The sequence below is a fragment of the Gossypium hirsutum genome, chromosome A11 (assembly GCF_007990345.1).
Source record: "Gossypium hirsutum isolate 1008001.06 chromosome A11, Gossypium_hirsutum_v2.1, whole genome shotgun sequence".
In the NCBI taxonomy this organism is placed as follows: Eukaryota; Viridiplantae; Streptophyta; class Magnoliopsida; order Malvales; family Malvaceae; genus Gossypium; species Gossypium hirsutum.
Genome location: NC_053434.1, coordinates 28,313,242 through 28,334,075, shown reverse-complemented (window position 1 = coordinate 28,334,075; position 20,834 = coordinate 28,313,242). Strand labels below are relative to the sequence as shown.

The window sequence follows — 20,834 nt, the reverse complement described above, 5'->3', positions numbered from 1 at the left end:
AAAACTTAAACAATTATTTTGAGATTTCAAAACATAGTGTCCTAACTTACTGGATATGGCGTTTTGTTGTTTCGAGATAGAAATTTTCGAAAGACGAGCTTAGTTTCAAAGGTTTTAAAATGTTGCGTCCTAACTTACTGGATGTGATGTTTTGACTCGTTTGAAATAAGTGAGCCTTAATTTTCAAAATTGAGACATTCTAATTAAAAGAGGTTTGCATCTTAAAACTTTCAAATTTCCGACATTATAGACACTTGATAATCAATTAGGTACCAAGTTTTGGGCGTTACGAGGGTGCTAACCCTTCCTCGTATGTAATCGACTCCCGAATCCGTTTTCTCGACTTTCGTAGACCAAAATTAATGTTTTAAAACAAAACATTTTATAAGGTGATCCAATCACACCTAAAAGGATTGGTGGCGACTCCCGTTTTCGTTTTTTTAAAGTCGATTCCCATTTTCCAAAACTAAATTTAAAAATGGTCTCGACAGCTTGGCGACTCCACTGGGGACTAAGAAGAGAGTCAAGCCTTGTAATTGATTATCTCTTGTCTTAATGTCGAAAATTAAAAATTTTAAAGTTTAATACTCTTTGCATTACATGTGTTTGTATTATTGCATGTGTTGCTATATTTTGATACGCATTGCATTTGCATGACCATTGTGGTCACACCCTTAAGTGGGAGTGAGAAGCTACGCCTTCGTGAGGTTTTCGCCTCCGTGCAAGATAGTGGATCACTTTCGGGATACATCCGTACCTATGGTTTCGTAAGATTTTCATCTCCGTGTAGCCATAGGGAAATGTATTCCCCTGAACTGAACTTGATTCAAATGAGCCTATAATGGGTGAGGATCGAGGAATTTGCTGGTTCGGGTACCTCAAACTTTAGAAACAAACCACATATAGAAAAACCGTAAGAGCTCAATATAGATAGAATTATATTTAGGTTATCTTTGTGTTTATTAATATCATATGATACTGACTGTTTTCTTTCTTTTGTGCATGTCATTTTGCATTTAAAATGTATCGACTCACGGTCAGTTTCTAAGTTAGTAAGTTTTATTATGGAGAACGGACTTCTTGATAGAATGGAGGGCAACGCTAACGTCCATAAATGGTCAAAGGAAGCGCTGAAGGATACACATTAGAATTATGGGGTTACACTCGCATCAGCATGGCGCAAAATAATCTCCAAGAGTTAAAGGAAATATGGGATCATGGAGTAATGAAGCCAAGCAATTGTTCTACAATAACTAAAGGGACTTGCAGTATTTGCTTGACAGGAGGATAGATGAGCAATTCAAAGTGAGTGTGGGAGTATTGATGGACACTTCTACCATTATAACATTTCTCTTTCATATGAAGACGGTTGCCATATGGATGGTAAGGGTATTGGAAGGAAAGTGATTGATAGAGTGCATGTGACCTGCAAAAATGAGTTGGATGGAAAGAATTTTGCCTATGATGGTAAAAAGCTCGTTTACTATAGGACCGCTACCAAACAACAAGCTTGAGTTTACTGTTGTACTTATCAGAAACAATGGAAATGCAAGCCCCGATGGCCTGAATAGGTCAAGTAAGCGTGAAAGAAAGCGATTAAAAAAGACCATATCATACAAAGACCTTTAGAGATTAGCTATGCTGCAAAGGTACCGAGGCAGGATGCTCTGCGTGGGTAGAAATCTGAAAGCTCTCAAGAAACATTGAGGATATAGGATATTATTTTAAGGTAGCACACTACAGAACGGTATACCTACCTGTTCGCTAATCTATCTCAAAATAATCAGAACAACTTCACAGGTATTGGAAGAGGTGCCCTTAGCTGCACAGATTACCCCACAGGTGAGGTCGTAGCTCAAACTTAGGAGGCAGCTGATTATTTACAGACATTGGCGACACAGGCTGACATATTGAGCACCAATATGAGCTACAATCTGATCGTGGCCAAGAGTTTGTTTTGTTGTTAAAACTGTAGGCATTAGGGCGAAAGCGTATTTGTAATCCATTTATATGTAAAGATATTCTTTTTCTAAATAAAGATTTCTAAATAAGATTGAATCGAGATCGATACCTTTTGCATTCATGCATTTGCATCTCATAGCATTTCATTGCATCATTTGCATTCAAAATTATAAAAAGACCTTAATTAGTTAAAGTTATTAAAAAGAGAAAGAAAAAGAGAGAGAGAGAAGAGGGTCACGGCTAAGTGAAAAAGAAGTTGAATGGGAATTAACGACGTTCCCTTACATATCCCCGACTTTTATGTCAGGAGGGATAGCTTACCCGGAGAAGGGGGTGTTTGGAAATGAAAATCATCCCATCAGTGTCATACATGAGGAAGGGACTGAACAAAGAAACCTTGAGGGCATTCGCCCTTACGAACCGGGAAGTTCTTTAAACAATTGGACTGCAGAAGAACTTCCTGTAATCTTTAAGAATTTTACGGAGTAATATTTAGAACACTCTTGTTGCTCTAAAGCCTAGGAGTAATGATATTTCTTTTAAGAAGTGGGCTCATGTTCAGGCATTTTTATTTTTAATAAAACATATTTTTATTATTTATCCGAGTAAATATTCTTTCATTCTGATTCTTTTGACCTTTGACATTCTTTATAAATTTTCATTTCATGTAAATAGTCATTCTTGAATTCATTTATTCCTTGTATATTCTTTTGTGTGCCTATCATAGATCCCTAGATATCAATGACAGGGCAACGATACTACAGATTCAGAGTTCCTTTTGAGTGCGATATGTGTTTAGAGGAATCTCAGTACTTTGAAGGTGACAGAAATTGTGACTTGTTTCTGAATTTGTTGAAAATGGTTTTTACCCCATGAAGTGGTGGTAGGAAATATAGCCTTAGAGGAAGGAAAGATTGCGAAATTGGAATTAGCTGGGGAGACAAAACAAGACCTTGTTGAGACTATTATAGGAATTCAAAAATGTGGTCCAAAGACGCATGCAAGAGGATTTGCAATTGCCAGGATAAACATGAGGTTTTGGGGCACTGTTGGTCCACCATGGAAAGGGATCGCATCAGTTGTACAATGAATGCCAAATTTAAAGGAGTCAAGACTTATGGGGCATGTATGTGGATGTCAACTACTCCATTAAGAGGGGGAGATAGCTTCATATGCCAATATTACAAAGTCAAAAGTCATCCATTTAAAAAAAAAGATTATATAACTGTACAATGCCAAAAGTTTGCAGTCTTTTCAAAGATAATGCGCCATACCACAGTACAACAAAGGTTGCCAAAAGAAAAGAAAAAGAAGAAAAAAAAATTACAGAAGATGACTGAGACTAGTAAAAATTGGCATAAGAAACTACCGCCTACTCTCTATGCTTACGCTGGGGCAAACACCTTCAATTCCAGTTGTTTCAAAGGTTCCAACCATTATCCTTGGAATGGGTACATTGTTTAGCTTTTCTGAGCAGCCTGATATGCCGTCAATAGCTGCGATGGTTAGCTCCAGGTGGTGGCCATTGATTTCCAGCTATGGGGCATCAAGCCGTACACAGTCTCTGAAGCTTAAAATGATAGATTCTTTCTTCAAAACCAGTTTCTGACAAAGTGGATGACGGTATCATGAAGAAAGCTCTCTTAGACTTCTATACAAGTTTAGGGAAGAGGAAACCTGATCAAATTATTATTTTCAAGGATGGGGTTAGCGAGTTTCAATTCAATCAAGTTTTGATCAAGTTGTTGAGGCTTGCAAGTTCCTTAACGAGAAGTGGAACCCTAAAGATTGTGGTTATTATTGTACGAAAAACCATCATACCAAGTTTTTTCAGCAGGGATCTCCTGACAATGTGCTACATGGTACTGTCATTGACAACAAAGTATGTCATCCAAAGAACAATGATTTTTACCTTGGTACCCATGTTGGAATGATTGGAATCACGAGGCAGACCCACTATCATGTTCTCTTAGACCAGGCTAGGTTTTCGGCTGATGATCTGTAAGAGTTTGTTCATTATCTATCCTATATGTATCACCACAGCCATATTTGTTGTGGCTCCTATTTGCTACACTCATTTGGCAGCTTCACAGTTGGGGCCAATTTATGAAGATTAGGGATGCTTTAGAAACATCATCGAGTCATGGTGGGATGTATACTCCGAGAGTAATCTCTGTACCTCAGCTTTCCAGGTTGAAGGATAAAGTCAGCAACTTCATTCTTGTCTGCTGAGAATCATTGAACCATCTTTTTGTAGGGTTTGACAAACAATAGCCAGGACTGCTACTGGGGCAATCCCTTTCTCATGGGTTTATGAATCAAGATTTTTCCTCCAAGCTTTGATGGAGTCAAGAATTGAATACCTCTAGTAAACTTAACTTGAAAGTATTCATCCTAAGCAAATGTACCAAGAATGGATGACACAGGCTTATGGCAAAGAAGGTTCGTCCAAAAGAATTTCATAAAGGAAACCTTGTGCTGAAAGGGATCCTTCCAGCAAAAAGATGCCGAATTGGGAATGGCCATATGTTGCGAAGAGGGTTTTCTCTAGAGGTGCACTGCTTTTGACAAGAAATGGATAGGAAAAATTTATCTGGTCCGGTGAATTCAGACTCAGTCAAAAAATACTTTGTCTAAAAAAGAGGAGAATTCAGGGTGAAAACCCGTAAAGGGCGTCTTGAGTTTTCGAAAAAAAAATAGAGAGGCTAAGGTGAAAACCCGCAAAGGGCGCCTTGAGACCAAAGGGGTTTTGAGTTGAAAACCCGAAAGGGCAGCTCAAATTTGGAAAGTCATGCAGTGACCTTGTTATACCGGATTCGACGAGAAGTGAAGTATGTTACATATCGGGGCATCAACAAAGTACTTTGGGTCTTCTAAACACAGGTTAAACTAAAAAAGGTCTTCATGGAGTTAGTGTATAGACGCTCAAGCGGCGATATCTAGGGCATCTAAATTTTTGTCCTATTTGCTATCTTTAGATTCTCTTTCTTCTCAAAGATAAGCTATCAAATTAATTTCCTTTGTATTTTTGACAAATTCATTATCCTATGGATCTATTTATTTGTCCTCCATTATTCATAAAGTGTGTTGCATAGAAGTAATGATTGATGAACTAAATATCTTTACAAACGAAGTTTTGCATATTACTCTGGAAATTTCTAGATAATACAAGAAACTGAAACAGGACAATTGTTTAAGGAATTCATATATGTGAGGGTCGGATGTACACAGGGAAACTGAAATTTCTTCTTCAGTCTAAATGATGATTGGATAATTCAAAAGATTTGATCCTAAGAGAGAACCATTTCACAAGCATCTCCAGCAGGGTCACAACATTCGGAGAATGGTACAATAGGACTAAGTGGATTCAAAGCATACGAGCAGAGTATGATTGATACATCAAGAAATATAAAGATAAAACTTCGATGAGGGAATAAGTGATGACGTCCGAAATAGAGGTCATATTCATAACATTTTGCATTATAACATGTCTAATTAGGAGAATTTGACTCACTTCGATCATAGCATCCTAATTATTAGGCATGAACTCATACGCATTCTACAAATTATGTCTTTTATGGGACAATGTAGATTACAGAAACAAGATTTGGCATCTCTTTGTTTATAGAGAACAGATCGAAGATAGCAGATCTGACACTCCTGTGCTTACAGCGAAGTAGATCGAAGATTTCAGCATGGCATCCCTGTGTTTATAGGGAACAAGTTGAAGATAGCAGATTTGGCATCCCTATGTTTATAGGGAATAGATCGAAGATAGCAGATCTGACACTCTTGTGCTTACAGCGAAGTAGATCGAAGATTTCAGCATGGCATCTCTGTGTTTATAGGGAACAAGTTGAAGATAGCATATTTGGCATCCCTGTGTTTATAGGGAACAGATCGAAGATAGCAGATCTGACACTCTTGTGCTTACAGCGAAGCAGATCGAAGATTTCAGCATGGCATCCCTGTGTTTATAGGGAACAAGTTGAAGATAGCAGATTTGGCATCCCTTTGTTTATAGGGAACAGATCGAAGATATCAGATCTAACACTCTTGTGATTACAGCGAAGCAGATCGAAGATTTCAGCATGGCATCCCTGTGTTTATAGGGAACAAGTTGAAGATAGCAGATTTGGCATCCCTGTGTTTATAGGGAACAAATCAAAGATAGCAGATCTGACATTCCTGTGATTACAGCGAAGCAGATCGAAGATTTTAGCATGGCATCCCTGTGTTTATAGGGAACAAGTTGAAGATAGCAGATTTGGCATCCCTGTGTTTATAGGGAACAAATCGAAGATAGCAGATCTGACATTCCTATGCTTATAGCAAAGCAGATCGAAGATTTCAACATGACATCCCTATGTTTATAGGGAACAAATTGAAGATAGCAGATTTGGCATCCCTGTGCTTATAGGGAACAAATCGAAGATAACAGATCTGGCATCTCCATTTCGACGGAGAGCAGATACATAGCAGATCTAACCTTCAGATGATTTTATTAAAGCAGATCCAAGATGATTTGGCATCCTTGTGTTTACAAGGAGCAAATCGAAGACACAGAAGATTTGGCTTTCACGTGTTTACGCTGAAGCAGATCTAAGATGATTTGGCATCTCTGTATTGCCAGAAAACAAATTGAAGAAGCAGATTTGGCGTTTCTGTGTTCGACGGAGAGCAGATCGAAGATATCAACATGACAATCCTGAGTTTGCAAGGAGCAGATTGAGGACCATGAAGTCTGAAGCTAATGAGACCGGAAAAAATGGGTCCTTTTATAGTCTTTGCTCTATTCTCGTTACACGACAATGAGCAATGAGGGGCAGCTGTAATAGCCCATTTTTGCCCGGCCCATTTCAGTATTTAAAATAATAAACCCCAAAAAAATAAAAATAAAACAAAGTCCAAGTCCAGTACAAAATTACAAACATATAATTTGGCCCAATCGAAATGGCCCATTACTTGAAAAGATTTAAGGTCCATCTGTAAGCTTGACTCATATGGAAATATAATCTTTAAGGATATGCAATCTTAGATATGATATGCAATCTTAGATATGATACAATCTTAGATATGATATGCAATCCTAGATATGATATGCAATCTTGAAGATATGATCTTGTAATCTTGGAGATTTAATTTGTAGATATCCTTTAATCTTAACCGTTGATGTAATTGATCTGTACTGTTAGATTTAGGGAGGCTCAACTATAAATAGAGGCCTCTCCCTTCATTGTAAATCACTGGAGTTTTGGGAAGCAATAAGAATTCTTGAGAGCATTCACTCAAATTTCTCTCCCTCTTGGGTTCTTACTCTCCGTGGTTTGTTCTTATTTTATTCTTCGTCTATCTTAGTTTTTCAACCCTTTTTTTATTTTAATTTCTTCATTTTTCAAATATGTATATTTATTCCTATCTTTTATACATTTGATTATGTATTTTATATATTATAATATTTAACCTTTTTATATAGTTTATTTTCAAATATATATTTTCTATGCATGTATATATATTATATTATCATTTCATGTATTTTGAACTATTGCATTATATTTTTATAATTTGTAAATGTTCTATTTATTCATTTTTTTAGTGTATGTCATTTATCTTATTTGTGCATAGTTTCATTTTTTTATATGCTATGTTTAATTATTTCTTTTATATGCTATTTTATGATATATATTGTTGTATAATTTTTGCATGTATTATGTTTTTCTTTTAGTTTACTCATATTTTTATTTGTTTATTATCTTATATTTTCCCTAGTATGATTTTTTTCATTAAACGTATGTTCATGTTATTTAGTTTTGTCTTAATGATATTATTTATGTTTGTATGGAAATGTTAGAATATTCTGTACATCTATGCTTCATGATGCATTAATATGTAATCCTAAAACGTCATTTAAAATAATATTCCAAGGTTTTTTAAAAATAAAAATAAAAGGCAATGCTTGATGTTTGGAAACTTCGAGAAAGGTAGTGCCCTAACTTACTGGGTTGCGACTTTTCTCGTTGAATTCGAATAGTCAAGCACCCTTCTAAGTGATTTTGAGTTTTTAAAACTTAAACAATTATTTCGAGATTTCAAAACATAGTGTCCTAATTTACTGGATATGGCGTTTTATTGTTTCGAGATAGAAATTTTCGAAAGACGAGCTTAGTTTCAAAGGTTTTAAAATGTTGCGTCCTAACTTACTGGATGTGATATTTTGACTCGTTTGAAATAAGTGAGCCTTAATTTTCAAAATTGAGACATTCTAATTAAAAGAGGTTTGCATCTTAAAACTTTCAAATTTCCGACATTAAAGACACTTGATAATCAATTAGGTGCCAATTTTTGGGCGTTACGAGGGTGCTAACCCTTCCTCGTACGTAACCGACTCCTGAATCCGTTTTCTCGACTTTCGTAGACCAAAATTAATGTTTTAAAACAAAACATTTTATAAGGTGATCCAATCACACCTAAAAAGATTGGTGGCGACTCCCGTTTTCGTTTTTCTTAAAGTCGATTCCCATTTTTCAAAACTCGATTTAAAAATGGTTCCGACATTAGGATTATGTTAAAATTTTTTGTGTTTTTAATTATTTTAAAATTAATTTATTAGTAATTTAGGATTAAGTTATAAATTGTTGTGTTTAGTTTAGTATTTGGCGAGTTTAACATATAAATTTATAAAAAAATTAAAAATCATTTCATTTTGAAAATGAATTTGGACAAATGATGTTTAAAGTCATTTAAATTTTTTAAGTTATTGTTAGTATTGGTATGTTATTATTTGATTTTAGGCCAAACAATGAAAATTCATATTTAAAAATAGAAGTATTGGTATGTTATAACATAGAAGTGGATGCTTGCTCACTCTATCTTGCAAATATTATTTAAAAATACTCTGTTAAGATATCATATAAAATGTAACTAAGTCTAATTATTGAAGATGCATAATATCAACTCACATATTTAAACAAATTAAACCAATAATCGCATTTAGTTATGAACATATATATATATGTGTATTATATTGATGTTAAACCATGGCATTGCCTCTGTATGATGGTTTCAGCATTATAGGTAATATCAATTTATGGGGTGGAGACCAAAGACACCCACCACTGCTATCTACCATTTTCGTTCATATCCTCTATTGATTTTCGTAGAATGGTTTAAGAATTTATCAAAAAATTACATATAAAAAAGATAGACCAATTATCATAGCCTATCTCTCTCTCTCACCTGCTTGCACTAAACACACATCGATCTTTCTTTTTTGCTTGCTATCCTCTCAATAGCTTCATTTATAGTGGATCGAGCCCGTAAAGAATGATTATTATTTTTATTTATTTGAAAATCAAGTTAAAAATTATACAAACCCATTTTTTTTAAACTTTAACATATACATACAATATGATTGGGACCATAAAAGAAACAATACGATTGATAACTTTCACCTGCTACAAAATCTAGAATATTGATATTGTATTCACCAATTATAGGAGCATAATAAATACTTCATTTATATGATGTCTAATTAAAAACCTCTAAATTTATAAAATTATCATTTGATTTAAGGATTTGAGAATTACTGGTATTAGAAAAAGTTATAAAATCTTAATTCAAATCACTATTATATATAATTAATTTTCATGTGTTTGATTTTTCAATACAATATTTGAAAAAGTTATAAAGTATTTGTTATGCAGTGTAATTTTATTTTATTTTTCATTTATTTGACAATTTTTATTGATTTATTAAAAATTGATTAAATTTGTTGTTATTTTTATAGGTTGTTTGTTTGAAAGAAACTAATCAGGTATGTTTCCATTTCTATTTTTATTTTTTAATTCGTATGTTTTTATATTTACATAGTTTATATTAATTTTAATTATATTATTATTGTAATCTAACATAATTTTTTTATTGTAGGTAAATTATAGGAAATTATTAGATATTTACCGTGTTTTGTTTCTGAAATTTGAAATAATTTATTATATTTTTTGAAACAAATTAAATGAATTCATTTTTTAAATTGCAGATTTGCAGCAAATGGGTTCTTTGATTAATAATAATAATCACATATCAAGTACTATTAATGAGATGGTAATAAAATTTTTATTTGATACTCATGTTATTTGCGGAATTAAATTATATTGTATTAACTATTTTGCTAATTTAATAATGTCAGGGCCAGTACCGCATATTGAGGGGACGTGTTAATAGTGTAGGGTTTCTACCAGATGAACGCTTAATACCATACTTGGAATTAGCCGGGTTCGGATCATCAGCATTGATCCGGACTTTTGACCTGCGATACGACTTGATTTCCGCTTTAGTCGAGCGATGGCGTCCAGAGACCCACACATTTCATTTGCCATGCGGGGAGTGTACCATCACTCTAGAGGATGTTGCACTGCAGCTCGGGCTTCCCATCGACAGAAATGTGGTCATGGGCGTAAGTTTGATCTCTAAGTAGTTACCCTTTGCTATGAATTACTTGGATGCTCGCCAAGTGAGGGGAAATTTACCAGTTTGAGGTTTTCAAGGCTAAAGGTCAATTTTGAGCATTTTTCGAGTACTGTCAATGAATGGGAGGTGATGCAGGCCGCTCGAGCTTACATTATGCACCTTATAGGGGGTGTACTCATGCCAGATGCAAACGGTAGTATGGTTCACTTGATGTACTTACCCCTATTATCCAATTTGCATAACACCCGTTCATACAGTTAGGGGTCCGCAGTGTTAGTCATGCCGTATCGCGAACTTTGTCGAACGACATATCCTTCTGCGATGGACATAGGTAGATGCCTCGTACTGCTGTAGTCGTAGGCACATTACCAGATGCCATTCTTGGCATCCATTAGTCATCAATCATATATATTTCCACTCGTTAATAGGTGATGAATTTTTACTCATTATAAGAATTAGTTGACTTTTTTTCGAATTATATTGTTCTAACAATTTGTTTTCCTTAGATGGAGCACTAATCAGGGTATCGAGAGGTCATACACGGCTCCGATATACCGTCTGATGATTGAGAATCATGCTGGAGAGGGGGTAAGTTTTTCCAATATAAACTTAATTTTATTATTTTATCTCACTCGACCCGCATTAATATAAAATGTTATTAAATGTGCAGTTCGTTTGGATGCCGTATTCCATTTCAAAAATTATAGTGGTTATTCCCTCATCTGCCCACGTCCACTCAAACCTATGGTGCATTAGCGCATTTGTTATCAATTTTCATATAGTGGAGTGGTATCATGGCGATCGAGTACTCCGGCAGTTCGGTTGCATACAGTATATCCGAACACTACCAGTACAATTGGGGGATATCCATGGGATGAGCAAGAGGGGGGCGTATGGAAATAATTGGGGAGAAGTGCATGAAGAATATATTACGATGTGGAACAACCGATTAGAGAGGGTACCTCAAATGGATCGTGCTTTGGAGCAGCCCTCGTTAGAGTACATACAGTGATACTGTGAGATAGGAAAACCATTTTTATTTTGTGGGCGGTCGATGGTAGTCCCTCCGCATACGACACGAATTGGGCAACCGTTTTCATATTCACATCATGCACCAGAGGCAGAGCCGGAGCTACACTCTAGAGATAGTTCTTATCATCCAGATTTGGGGGGCAATGACTATTTCCCAGGCTCGTCGGGCTATGGATATCATTCAGAGTTTGATATCTTCAGCCCACTACCACATCAGTACTCCAGTCATCCTGGCTCGTATCCACCTCAGTACTCTGCTCCTTCCGGCCCGTACCAATCGCAGTACTCCACTCCTCCCGACCCGTATCAATTGCCGTACTCCACTCCTCCCGACTCAAGTTCATCGATGGCGTTTGAGACATATGATTTTTCTTCTATGTTTCACACACCCCCATATACGGATGAAGAGAATGTTGATGGCCGTAATCGCCCGCAACGTGAACGTCGAGCTCCACAAAAATATACCCCTAGAACGACACCATCAAATCATCAATTTTAGGAGGTTTTGTAATATAAATAACTTTATATTTATTTATGTAATGAATTTTTGGCATTTTAATTAACAATTTAATTTTTTTAAAATTTAAATAGTTAACTTTGTATTTATGTAATGACTTTTTTTGCCATTTTATTTATCAATTTTATGGTTTTTTATTTATTATTTAAATAAATAAACTTTATACTAAATATGTAAGTCAAATTAGATTAACTGCAACAAATTGTTGACAAATTTGTGATTCAATCCTTTTAACATATAATGAACTACATATCAATTTCTACCCAATTGCGACGATTGTCCAACATGGTAATTTCGAAGCGGGCATTTACTTCGATTATGACCGGCTAATCTGCATACGTCACACAGCTTTCCGTCGGATTTCTCCCTAATGTCCATTTTGTTATGGATTCTGGATGATTACGTAACCCTTTATCTAGAATAAGCTCGAAGGTCGTCGGGGGTACCTCCTAAATAGATAGGTCAGGAAGCACGGGGAACTCGTTCTCCCATACACACAACATGTGCTCGAGGGTGTGCACTTCATTGATAAATTGTTCTACATTGAGTGAGACTTTAGCACAAGCTGCCACAAAATGAAGTGTTTGAAACCTCCTGCAATCGCATCGTCTGTTTCGAAGATCAGCTCCGTAGGATCTAGGTGGTATACCGGGTTGACGACCGATAGTCTTAGTAACTCAAAACGTTTCATTACGTTGTGAATATACTTCTCCAGTCATTGACCTCGCCATCCGACAGTTTACAGCAATTGCATCCCTGACATCTTCTACAAACACGTGTCACGCCTCCATTTGGTTAACTTGTTGTTGACCCATTCTTGGCATCAAGGTAGCCAACCTGTAGAATATAGCTGAGAAGATAGATGAAATTGGAAGATGTCGTGTTTTTAACAACGCAGCGTTGATCCCCTCCACCAAGTTTGTGGTCATTTGACCATAACAAAAGCCCTCGTCAAAACTTTGAGCCCATTGCCACGGCTCCATAGTACCCAACCACTGTCGGAAAGATGTGTTTGTTTAACCCTCCATGTCGCTCTCAAGTCGAGTCATTCTTTAGCGAAAAATGTGTGGTTCTAACTCGTGCACTGCATATGTATTAAGAAAAGATAAGTCACAGCACTGCCCTAAAATATTAAAACTTATATTGAAAAGATAAGGTAATCCTTTACCCATTCTCACAACTTGTCTCTTCTAGTCTACATTCTTATAATCACGCTGAAAATTAGTCGCGATGTGCCGAATGTAGTAAACGGATCTCCATGGCACACCGGAACGGCTAATGGCGGCAATTAATCCTTTCCCTCTATCGGAGATGATGCAAATATTATCGTTGCTAATAACATACCTTCGTAGGTTGGTAAGGAAGAATTCCCTCGATTCCATGTTCTCTTTATCGATGATGGCAAATGCTATCAGGAGCACGTTCCTGTTGCCGTCTTGAGCAACTGCAAGAAGTAGGATTTGTGTATATTTTCCATATAGTCAGGTCCCATCTACTTGCACAAATGGCTTGCAGTGGGGAAATGCGCGCACACATGGATCAAACGTCCAGAACATTCGATGAAAAATTCTTTTTCCCGATTGTAGTTGGTCATCCGGCCTGTAATAAGGTCGTGTCTACAACTCAATGACAGTCCCCGGCACGTACTCCCTCATAGTAGCTATCCATCCTTGTAACTCATTGTACGATACATCAAAATATCCGTATAATTGTTCCATTGCCATTTGTTTAGCTATCCATGCCTTTCGGTATGATACTCGATACTGGAATCATGTCTGTATTTCGGCAATCAGTATCGAAACTTTAATGGTAGGTTCACCATTGGCATGATGCACGTACAGATAGTTTTGGAATCAAGTTTTCGATGATCTTCTGTCATACGTGTTGAAGTGCATGTGTGAGGCCCAACAAATTCTTGTATCTCCCACATCTGCGACTTCTGGATAAATGCAGCTCGTATCCGCCAATTGCAGCCTTCCGCCGACCTCCAACACTCTCCAATATATAATGTCGGTTTAGACGTTACAACTTTACAGTCTACTGATATATTCATGCTATACCGCTTAATGGCAAAAACGCATTCTTCCTTACTTTTGAATCTCTGGCCTACGAACAACTCCTCAGGATCAGAATATACAACCATCCGGTGAGTAGGTAGTATTTCAAGGTACTCTGGAAACTCAGCTGCTTGTGCCGCATCGAGGTCTATCCGAGACATGTGTACCCTAGGATTATTGTGTATCACAATACGACAAATCTGGTTCCCGACTGAAGATGCGTTAACGTTTCCATCATCATTCACGCCTTCATCGTCAATATCATCCTGGACTTCGTCTACGTCGGGATCACTCTCACTATCGACTTCGTGATCAGAAGGATCACTACTCTGGTATACATCATCACCAACCACAATAGTCTCGGGTGCAGCATTAAGATCAATGTTGATCCCGTGTATAGTTGATTGACTATCAACGTACGATATCGGAACCACCATACATGGCTCTTGAGCTCCATCTTCTTCACCTAATGAAGTGGGATCTTCAGTTGCCTTTATACCAGCTAACTCAGCAAATAACTGAATCGGTGCATTTTGGTTGCTTCAAGTCCCACAATAAAGAGCGATCATTGTCTCCACGTCTTCATCGTCTATGAGTTCCATTTCGGTGAATTTTATGGGATCCGTCGAAACTGGAAACTTGTAGAAAAGTTTCGACATCCTTCTCCCACAACGTCTATAAATTTTTTCACTAATTTTTTCCTTCATATCATCAAACGAGATATTTTTATTAAATCTCATTGCTACTTGTTTGCGACACTCAAATATACATCCCACGGTTGTTGTCAAAATTTCTCCATCGAAAAAAACACATACGAAAAACTGATTCTCCATCTTCAATACTAGATCTGTTAAAAAAATTTTAAAATTTTCAAAACAGTTTCGAATAGCAAAAAAAATACATTAAATTTTTAATGCAAAAATTTTTATTCATAAGCTAACAAAATTAATAACCTAACAAAATAGCTTTCAAATAATAAAATTATAAACAAAACTTTACATTCTATTTACAAAAAAATATACTAAAATACCTTATCCTCTTCCTTGTTTTCTTCTCCTTTCTTTTTTTTCTTCTCCCTATCTTCTTATTTCCGTTCAATTTGCTATGCTAAACTTTGTGTATGTGTTCATTTGATTTTCGGGGGTATATATAGGGGAAAAGGCAAGCACGTGGGGGCCCCACCATTTGCGCCTCTGAGATAGGCACAATCATTTGCGCCTCTGAGATAGGCTCGATTAGCTGCGCCTCTCAGGTAGGCGCAACCTGTATTTTTATACATGGGTCATACTAACCCGAAAATAAAAAAATATATTTTATTTAAAAAACAAAAAAGAATTTAATATAAAATAATGATTCGCGCCTATCAAATAGGCGCGAATGAAAAAAAACCCTATTTTTGTATATAATCGGGCTGGCAACCTATTTTGACAAATAATTTTTTTTAAATTTATTTTAGTAAAAAAGCCGGCAAATAAAACATTAACCTTTAAAAATAATATAATATGTTTTTAAAAAGATTTTTGAAAAATGATATAAGCATAAGCAGGTTTTGATAAAATTTTAAGTTAATATTTTGAGTCGAATAGAACTTGATAAAACATAAAATATATTAATATTATCGATTCGACTTGATTCATGAAGATATAAATAATTTAATAGAAAAATATAATGTTAAAATCATAAAATTTTCACGTAAAAAGCACCAAAATTTCATATTAGGCCTGAACATTAAAAAAAAGAATATTGATATTAGAAATGTGTGATTATATAATATAATTTGAATTTTATGCTATAATAATGACATCGGTTATTGTTTTAATTAACGAAAAACAAAAGTAGGTTATTCGACATTGGTGTAATAAACCAGTCTGGAGAATGTGAAAATCAATTCAAATTATATAGTTTCATTAGTATTTTAAGTAAAATTGTAACGAATTTCACAAAATGTTGAATTTTAATTAATAAATATAAATATTGCATAAAAATTTACAGTTGAAGTTGTGTTGCTAATAGAGTAGACATTCACGCTGCTTTCAAACTTAGCCCCCACCATTATTTTTTACCTTCAAAAACAAACACTTTCGTTGAAACAAGAAAACCATTGTAGTTAACTAGCCATCCCAAGCTCAAAATATTCCTCCGATCATCCACCGCTATGACCGCCGCAGTGACCTACTACCTCTCCCAACACCCTTCCATTGTCACCTTCCGTTGGAGCCACACACAATCATGGGGCTCCACCTGGTCATTCCTAGTCATCTCCATTGCTGTTTACCTCGCCCTCTCTTCCCTCCTCCACCTCATATTATCCCTCTTCGTCAACCGTGGCAGCAGGCCGGCCCCACTCGCTCCAGTCCAGGCTCTTCACAGCCTAATCATGTCCATCATCTCCGCTGTCATCTTCGCCGGAATCCTCTTCTCCGCCGCCGCGGAAATCAACGAAACCAGATGGTTCTGGCGCCGTTCCAAAACCCCATTCCAATGGCTCCTTTGTTTCCCACTCGGGACCCGTCCCTCGGGCCGCGTCTTCTTCTGGTCCTACATTTTCTACCTCTCTCGCTTCCTCCACATGCTCCGTACATTCTTCGTAATCTTCCAAAATCGGAAGTTAACCGTTTTCCACCTTTTCAACAACTCCGTATTGACAATCATGTCATTTCTTTGGCTAGAGTTTTCACAGTCGTTTCAGGTGTTGGCGATCCTGTTTACCACCCTGGTTTACTCCGCGGCTTATGGATATAGATTCTGGACGGAAATAGGGTTACCGAGAGCTTGCTTTCCATTCGTTTTAAATTGTCAAATTGTGTTGTTAAGCTGCAACGTGGTTTGCCATGTTGGGGTTTTGATGTTGCACATCATGAAAGGTGGATGCAATGGAATTGGAGCCTGGGTCTTGAACTCCGTCTTGAATGGGATTAGTTTGCTACTGTTTTTGAAGTTCCATGTTCAAAGTAGGAAACAAGCTCCGGTTAAGGAAATTGTCAAACTTCTATAATTAAATATCCGAGTAGATTACTAGAAAACCCTTGTTATTTTGTAAGAAAAAAATGAGTGAAAATAAGGGTTATAACTATGACATATAGCATTAGCTTTAACTTCTTAATTATTTAATTGTTTTCTGCTTTAATTTTCATGACGTCTAATGTGATGTTACATTGGAGAACTCAAACCAGGCGCTCATCCGAGGAGTAATAATTTGTTGTCACTTTAAGAACCAAGGTTGAAATTGTGGTGTTGTAGTTCTCCTTTCATCAATTTTTAATTTGTAACACCTACTCGTATTCATTACTTATATTACCATTTTTTGGCCAGAATAGACGGTGTCTTTAATTGGCAAAAAGAAAAAAACATAGGTAAAATATGAGATTTGTCCTCAGGTGCTGTCATGAACTATGTTACCGAATAATGCAGAAAGAAACAGTGTTTTGCAATGGTGTAACGGTGAATCAAGAAAGGAATATTTTTGCTGGATGCTTCACAGAGTACTGATAAGGATGATTGTTTTGGTATAAACAAAGCGAACCCTTGAGGTTAGTCTTTTATGATATTGATTGATGACATAAAAAAAAGAGCTACCATGCTGAGTCTCTTGGGACCTTATCTCATTAGTTGCAAGTGGGTTGGACAACAATTTTTTTATGCACACACCACTAATCTTGATTTTTTTATAAAATTAATTCAATTAATTGAATATTTATTAACGTAGGTTAGAATTTCAACTTAATCTTATTTCTGTAATATCATTATCAGCTTTAAAGAGATGGGGAACAACCTGAACCTACACCTAAACTATTTTTATTGATAAAAATAATTATGACTAGTTTTCGGACATCAGGTAGAAAATTAAGAGTTGGTAAGACAAATGTCGGTCTGCCATTACAAGTTCCGATATGCTGTGTGGAAGTTCAGAATTTGAAGATCAAAGTGCTAATTCAATAAACTACGGTAAAGTCGCCCTATTTTGTATTCATGCCATTGCAACTGCCCACCATTTGGCAATTGTCACATAAATCCCGCCAGAGGCATCTTTGTTGTTACTTAAGACATCTTTGCTAAGGATATCTTTTAAGATTTGATTTTACTGTCCCTCCATCTAACCTGGTTGGTCAATGATCTCTTCCTTCTTTATGAAATTTGTTTCACCAGATTATTGAGAGTATACAATTGAATTATTTTTGACAAATTAGTCATTTCGACAAAACATTTATTGCTTACCACATATATTTTACAATTTGATCACTTTGCATCGCATTATCGGCCTAACAAAAAACTGATGAATGATAGTAAGGAAGCACCACATAGCTTAAAAGGCTAACCCATTGTATACCCCTTCTACTCCTTAATAAAGGGGGTTATCTCCTTTTCTCCCAACTTAAGCCTTCCTCTTTCTTTCTTTCTTTCTACTCTAGTACTTCCACCTCTATCATACGACTTTCTACTTTCATAGGGTGAATCGACTTCCACCTTTACGCCAAATCCTCATATCAACAACTAGTACGATGTACGTGAACAAACATAACTCATTCTGACCTATGTGTTCCTGTAAATGAAGAATAGTCATAGCAAGACCCACAAGCTCAATCTCAACTCGAAACGACTCAAAGCCAACCTAGTTCAGTCCAGTACAAGGTAGCAATATCCTTAACAATAGTCAAAATTAGATAGTTAGGTGCTAGGGCAGGGGCGAAGCCAGAAAATATTTTAGGGGGGCCGGATGAAATTTTAATTTGTTATAGTTTATATCTTTATAATTTGTAAAAAGATTAAATCAAATTTTTATAATTTTAGGGAGGCAAAGTGCAATTTTACCTTTACTAATTTAAAATTTTTAAAAAAATTTAAGGGCCTAAAATGCAATTTTACATTTTAGGGGGGGCCAGGGCCCATGCCAGCCCCCTGGCTTCGCCCCTGTGCTAGGGTAGAAATATTGATCTGTACTTCTAGGTATTATTTTTCTAACCTTGCAACTCTCCACGGCATTAAAGAAATAAAAGAAACGACAGGCAACAATATCAGTAATGAAGGTAGATTGAAAGAGCTTCTTATAATAGGTTTGAAACTTATACACCACTTCTTGCTTCGTCAACTTGTATTCTTAGCTACATAGAAAATTAAGGAATCTTAGAAACACCTTCGCTGATGAAACCTAGTTGCTTCAAAAGTTAATCAATCGATATATGTCAATTTCATAACGCTCATGGCCATAGGATTGATGATTGTGTACACCTAAAAGATGCAACAGAAGTTAAGCAACTAGTAATGTGAGTTACAAATGTAATTGTGGGCAGCAATAAGGATTAGACAAGATCTAATGGTAAAATAAAGGCATATCTAAAGAGTATGATGTCTATTAATGCTTCATTAAAGAAGCTTTAATTATGGTAGGCATGGAAACATAGGTTTGATGAGATAAATGAAGATAAACTTTTAGATGCAAATAACTATGATCATTTAATGGTAACAACAACCATAATAAGGTCTCGAGTGAAGAGAATATTAGTCGATACTGAAAGTGCAGTGGAAACCTTACATTTGCAAGCATTTAAGTACATGGATTTAAAGGAATCATCACTCAAACGTGTGAATAGGATCTTCAAGACAAGTCATAGGTGGTTTAAGGAGAAATATTATCTGGAACTGCATAAGAATTAGAGTGCACAACGAAAGTGTGGTGGTTGGTTTGAAAGGAGGAATATTGCACTTTGTGGCTAAGTGCTTGATGTGTCAACAGGGAAATTTCGAGGACGAATGTCTTTTTAGGAGAGGAAAATTGTCACACCCCCAAAATCGAGTTAGAAGAATCGAGTTTGTGAAAACCAAGAGTAGTCACGCCCCAATTTATAAGGTTATCTTTGTGCTTTTGTAAGTAAATCAAGAGTTTGAAACGAATACTGAAATTAGGGTCATAAGCAATTCATTAAAGTATTAAAATAATATAATTAGGTATTATTATAATAATTAATCTAAAATGAAAAATGATTATGAGGTTTAATTTGAAAATAGTATGTTTTAATTGAATTAAGACCTAATCGAAAAAGGGGTAAAATGAATTAAAATATTAATACTGAGACTTGATTATGAGTATTAATTAATGTCTATAAGCAAAAATTGAAATGGGTTAAAAACTATAAAGTTAAATAAATTAATAAGAAAAAAAATTGAGTAAATGTGTAAGCTAATTAAGAATATGTAAGTTGAGCTCAAAATAAATATATACAATTAAGTGACTAAAATAAGTAAGAAATAAGACATAGATTGAGCGGTTAGGTGTTAGTGTCTCCATCCTAGAAGTTTTAAGTTCAAACCTCATTCCTCTCGTTTCTTTTCCTTTAAGCTTTAGCAACCTAGGATAAAAATCACACTAAAACAAATATTATTTAAAGTAAAAATTGAACTAGAAATAAGTTTAAATCTAATGGTTAACACGCTAGTTTCCTTCCCAATTGACCCAAGTTTGAATCCCTCATTTCCGTTCTATTTCACAATTTCACCAAAGACACTCCAAAACATATCTATATGATTAAGCATTAGAAACTATCAAGAAATAGGCAGTAGCCCAATGATTAAAGCTTTAGTTCCGCCTTAGAACTAGAGTTTGAGTATCCTCCTGTAACAACATGTTTTTTAGTGGTACCGGAAATGACGATTTTGAAACTTCGTATTCCGATGATCAAGTCAGTAAATATTATTTAATAATATTTACGAGTTTATTATAGTGTTTTATTGAGTTTTGATCTAATATTTTTTATTAATTGGTCAGTTAGTCAAGGTACAAGTGGTGTGTACTAAAAGTCAGTAGT

The 20,834-nt window shown here is 35.6% G+C and overlaps 1 protein-coding gene across 1 annotated transcript; it reads left to right on the top strand.

The window, feature by feature from the left end:
- The first annotated feature begins 16,017 nt into the window (after positions 1 to 16,017).
- LOC107905368 (elongation of fatty acids protein 3-like) lies at positions 16,018 to 17,202 on the top strand. The gene has a single exon (XM_016832015.2). The coding sequence runs from the start codon at positions 16,190 to 16,192 to the stop codon at positions 17,027 to 17,029; it is 840 nt and encodes a 279-aa protein (XP_016687504.1). The 5' UTR covers positions 16,018 to 16,189; the 3' UTR covers positions 17,030 to 17,202.
- The last annotated feature ends 3,632 nt before the right edge of the window (positions 17,203 to 20,834 follow it).